Source organism: Coregonus clupeaformis, chromosome 6 (genome assembly GCF_020615455.1).
Source record: "Coregonus clupeaformis isolate EN_2021a chromosome 6, ASM2061545v1, whole genome shotgun sequence".
Lineage (NCBI taxonomy): Eukaryota > Metazoa > Chordata > Actinopteri > Salmoniformes > Salmonidae > Coregonus > Coregonus clupeaformis.
The window spans coordinates 36,173,120-36,178,261 of record NC_059197.1 but is presented as its reverse complement, the minus strand read 5'-3'; the positions used below and the strand labels follow the sequence as shown (position 1 = coordinate 36,178,261).

The window sequence follows — 5,142 nt, the reverse complement described above, 5'->3', positions numbered from 1 at the left end:
GGATACTGTCTTGCAACCTGTAAAGAAATATATAGGGCGACGCAGTGGTGAAAGTTGCGCACGAGCCGCAGGTGCCGTTACAGCAAGTTTTCTGGCTCACGTTCCTCACGGGGGGGCGAGAGTGGAGTGCACTGCGCCGCGCGCCCGACAGAGAGAGAGACAGAGAGAAAGAGAGAAAGAGAGAGACACAGAGAGAGAGAGAGAGACAGAGAGAGAGAGAGAGAGAGAGAGAGAGAGAGAGAGAGAGAGAGAGAGAGAGAGAGAGAGAGAGAGAGAGAGAGAGAGAGAGACAGAGAGAGAGAGAGAGAGAGAGAGAGAGAGAGAGAGAGAGAGAGAGAGTGAGAAGTGCCAGAGAGGAGAGAGAGAGAGAGAGAGAGAGAGAGAGAGAGAGAGAGAGAGAGAGAGAGAGAGAGTCAAGTGCCAGAGAACGGGCCAGGGAAGTCTTGCCTCGTGAGCAGCGGGGGGGGCTCACTCTTCAGTTCGACTGTTTCAACCCACCCGCGCACTTCAACCCACCAGCGCGCATTAACGGATTTTACCCTGTTCGATGGGTTTGAAGGACAGGGGATCATACGACACAACCGCCTGCTGTGTGCAGGCAGTGATAGTAACGGTGGAAAGCTACGATCATGCTCGCTTACAATGATCGGATAACTCTTAAGTGCTTTCATATCTGGCTGGCTCAGTTCCATAATTAATACGATATTACGCTTTGCTCGGATTTAAGTGCTTGTTAATAAGCAAAACTGACACCGGTTTTTTTTTCTGCATCCTTCCATCAATAGCTGGGGATTTAGCTAAAATGCGGTTGAAAGGCATATTTTTACTCCTGTCTTTGGGAGCGTTCACCGCTTACTATGTTTACCAGCCCATTCCGGACGCGATAGAGGAGAGATGGAAACTCATGTTGACCGACTGCTTCTTCAGAAGTCTCAGCCACCTGGTAAAAATAATGCGAGAATTGATTAACAATGACACATTATATTAGTTTTTGATTCGGAAAATATTTGAGGCTGATTTATTCTTGTTGATGTATTTAATATTGTTGTGAATTTACTATCAAAGAGGAATCATACTCAAAGTTACGCTTCTCTGATATGCGTAGGAGTCATGCGTAAAACACAGATATATATATATATATATATATATATACATTTACGTTTTTATGAGGTTTGACTGGAATGAAATGGTTATTGGCCAGTCCTTTGGCAGGGTAAATAGCCTAGGTACATAGCCAAGTAGCATAGTAAATGGATTCCGCTGAGGTTGTTGTGTACATGCAGACATGCCGAATGACAGAGCAGATTATGTCAGACTGTAATCCAGGTATTGTAGTCCTGCTCACCTGTTCTAATTATAGACCCTATTAAGAAAATCGATGCTGTATTTATGAACGGAAGAACACCAGATTAGACGACTGTTTATATCCCAGCATGATTTATCGATTTAGATATGATATAATTCAACATTGTTCAAAGTATTTCTTATATCTAATTATTAAATATTATATTATACAGAGAAAAAAATTGTTAATGCAGACTGAGTTCCCCCCCTAACTAGATTTATTCATTATTATTATTTGGAGAAGAAAATTCTCAATATCCCCATTGGATCTAGGTCCAGATAAAAATGTTGTCCAGAAGAATCAACTGAAATATTCTCTCCAAATTAATATACAGTATATAATCAGTCGTTAAGCAGACAATATTTCACCTTGTCCCGGTTGAGTGAAAGAAGTGAAACAAATACATTTTGATTATGGGGGGGGTGAACCAGCGATTTGTATTACATTTTTAAAATTAAATTATCAACGGTCATGCCTGTCTCTGTCCAACGGCAAGGAATGAGCCTTTACTGACATGTTTGGCCGGTGCATGGCACGCCTTTAAAAAACAACAGGAAACCTTGACTGAATGGATTTTTTAGAAATTTAGTGTAAGACCACAGAAAAGGCAAACGTCATTTCAAATCATCTACCCAGGTTTACTGATGCAACCGGTTGGCACAGACAGACGCTTTCTCATCCTATACAAGCTCACAGCAGAATAATTAGCATGTGAGGACTGGGCCTCTGGTGGACGGCTGGGGCCTCTGGTGGACAGCTGGGGCCCTCTACTCTAGATCCCTTCTGGGGGACGGCTGGGTCCCTCTAAACTAGATCCCCTCTGGTGGACAGCTGGGGCCCTCTACTGTAGATCCCCTCTGATGGACAGCTGGGGCCCTCTACTCTAGATCCCCTCTGGTGGACAGCTGGGTCCCTCTACTCTAGATCCCTTCTGGTGGACGGCTGGGCCCTCTACTCTAGATCCCTTCTGGTGGACAGCTGGGGCCCTCTACTGTAGATCCCCTCTGATGGACAGCTGGGGCCCTCTACTCTAGATCCCCTCTGGTGGACAGCTGGGTCCCTCTAAACTAGATCCCCTCTGGTGGACAGCTGGGTCCCTCTAAACTAGATCCCCCATGGTGGACAGCTGGGGCCCTCTACTCTAGATCCCCTCTGGTGGACAGCTGGGCCCTCTACTCTAGATCCCCTCTGGTGGACAGCTGGGTCCCTCTAAACTAGATCCCATCTGGTGGACAGCTGGGGCCCTCTACTCTAGATTTCCTCTGGCGGACAGCTGGGTCCCTCTACACTAGATCCCTTCTGATGGACATCTGGGGCCCTCAACTCTAGATCCCCTCTGGTGGACAGCTGGGCCCTCTACTCTAGATCCCCTCTGGTGGACAGCTGGGCCCTCTACTCTAGATCCCCTCTGGTGGACAGCTGGGTCCCTCTAAACTAGATCCCCTCTGGTGGACAGCTGGGGCCCTCTACTCTAGATCCCCTCTGGTGGACAGCTGGGCCCTCTACTCTAGATCCCCTCTGGTGGACAGCTGGGTCCCTCTAAACTAGATCCCCTCTGGTGGACAGCTGGGGCCCTCTACTCTAGATTTCCTCTGGCGGACAGCTGGGTCCCTCTACACTAGATCCCTTCTGATGGACATCTGGGGCCCTCAACTCTAGATCCCCTCTGGTGGACAGCTGGGCCCTCTACTCTAGATCCCCTCTGGTGGACAGCTGGGGCCCTCTACTCTAGATCTTTTCTGGAGGACAGCTGGGGCCCTCTACTGTAGATCCCCTCTGGTGGACAGCTGGGGCCCTCTACTCTAGATCCCTTCTGGTGGACAGCTGGGGCCCTCTACTGTAGATCCCCTCTGGTGGACAGCTGGGCCCTCTACTCTAGATCCCCTCTGGTGGACAGCTGGGTCCCTCTAAACTAGATCCCCTCTGGTGGACAGCTGGGGCCCTCTACTCTAGATTTCCTCTGGCGGACATCTGGGTCCCTCTACACTAGATCCCTTCTGATGGACAGCTGGGTCCCTCTACTCTAGATTCCCTCTGGTGGACAGCTGGGGCCCTCTACTCTAGATCCCTTCTGGTGGACAGCTGGGTCCCTCTACTCTAGATCCCCTCTGGTGGACAGCTGGGCCCTCTACTCTAGATCCCTTCTGGTGGACAGCTGGGGCCCTCTACTGTAGATCCCCTCTGGTGGACAGCTGGACCCTCTACTCTAGATCCCCTCTGGTGGACAGCTGGGTCCCTCTAAACTAGATCCCCTCTGGTGGACAGCTGGGGCCATCTACTCTAGATTTCCTCTGGTGGACTGCTGTGTCCCTCTACACTAGATCCCTTCTGATGGACAGCTGGGGCCCTCTACTCTAGATCCCCTCTGGTGGACAGCTGGGGCCCTCTACTCTAGATCCCTTCTGGTGGACAGCTGGGGCCCTCTACTCTAGATCCCTTCTGGTGGACGGCTGGGTCCCTCTAAACTAGATCCCCTCTGGTGGACAGCTGGGGCCCTCTACTGTAGATCCCCTCTGATGGACAGCTGGGGCCCTCTACTCTAGATCCCCTCTGGTGGACAGCTGGGTCCCTCTACTCTAGATCCCTTCTGGTGGACGGCTGGGTCCCTCTAAACTAGATCCCCTCTGGTGGACAGCTGGGCCCTCTACTCTAGATCCCCTCTGGTGGTCAGCTGGGCCCTCTACTCTAGATCCCTTCTGGTGGACAGCTGGGGCCCTCTACTGTAGATCTCCTCTGGTTGACAGCTGGACAGCTGGGGCACTCTACTTTAGATTCCCTCTGGTGGACAGCTGGGGCCCTCTACTGTAGATCCCTTCTGGTGGACAGATGGGGCCCTCTACTCTAGATCCCTTCTGGTGGACAGCTGGGGCCCTCTACTCTAGATCTCCTCTGGTGGACAGCTGGACAGCTGGGGCCCTCTACTCTAGATCCCTTCTGGTGGACAGCTGGGGCCCTCTACTCTAGATCTCCTCTGGTGGACAGCTGGGGCCCTCTACTGTAGATCCCTTCTGGTGGACAGCTGGGTCCCTCTACTCTAGATCCCTTCTGGTGGACAGCTGTGGCCCTCTACTCTAGATCTCCTCTGGTGGACAGCTGGGGCCCTTTACTGTAGATCCCTTCTGGTGGACAGCTGGGTCCCTCTACTCTAGATCCCTTCTGGTGGACAGCTGGGGCCCTCTACTGTATATCCCTTCTGGTGGACAGCTGGGGCCCTCTACTGTTGATCCCTTCTGGTGGACAGCTGGGGCCCTCTACTGTAGATCTCCTCTGGTGGACAGCTGGGGCCCTTTACTCTAGATCTCCTCTGGTGGACAGCTGGGGCCCTCTACTGTAGATCCCTTCTGGTGGACAGCTGGGTCCCTCTACTCTAGATCCCCTCTGGTGGACAGCTGGGGCCCTCTACTGTAGATCTCCTCTGGTGGACAGCTGGGGCCTCTACTGCTGATCCCCTCTGGTGGACAGCTGGGGCCCTCTACTGTAGATCCCCTCTGGTGGACAGCTGGGGCCCTCTACTCTAGATCTCCTCTAGTGGACAGCTGGGGCCTCTACTCTAGATCCCCTCTAGTGGACAGCTGGGGCCCTCTACTGTAGATCTCCTCTGGTGGACAGCTGGGGCCTCTACTGCTGATCCCCTCTGAAGCTCATATGACTCAGGGGAAAGTTCTTTACTCCCCTGCTGGTTCCTCTCTTGTTAGATTGCATGGTTAAGTTAATGAACATCTCATTCCCTCATATTTGAAACTAAGACTAATTGTATTTATTTATATCAATCCAAATGTCTTTCTTTCCATCTATCC

The 5,142-nt window shown here is 51.4% G+C and overlaps 1 protein-coding gene across 1 annotated transcript in view; it reads left to right on the top strand.

Moving 5' to 3' along the window:
* Positions 1-401: 401 nt before the first annotated feature.
* LOC121568307 (arylacetamide deacetylase-like) overlaps positions 402-5,142 on the top strand; it is a 12,337-nt gene continuing 7,596 nt past the window's right edge. Inside the window, exon 1 of the mRNA XM_041878860.2 lies at positions 402-943. Within this exon, the coding sequence (XP_041734794.2) occupies positions 803-943 (141 nt within the window). The 5' untranslated portion in view covers positions 402-802. The remainder of the gene's footprint in view (positions 944-5,142) is intronic.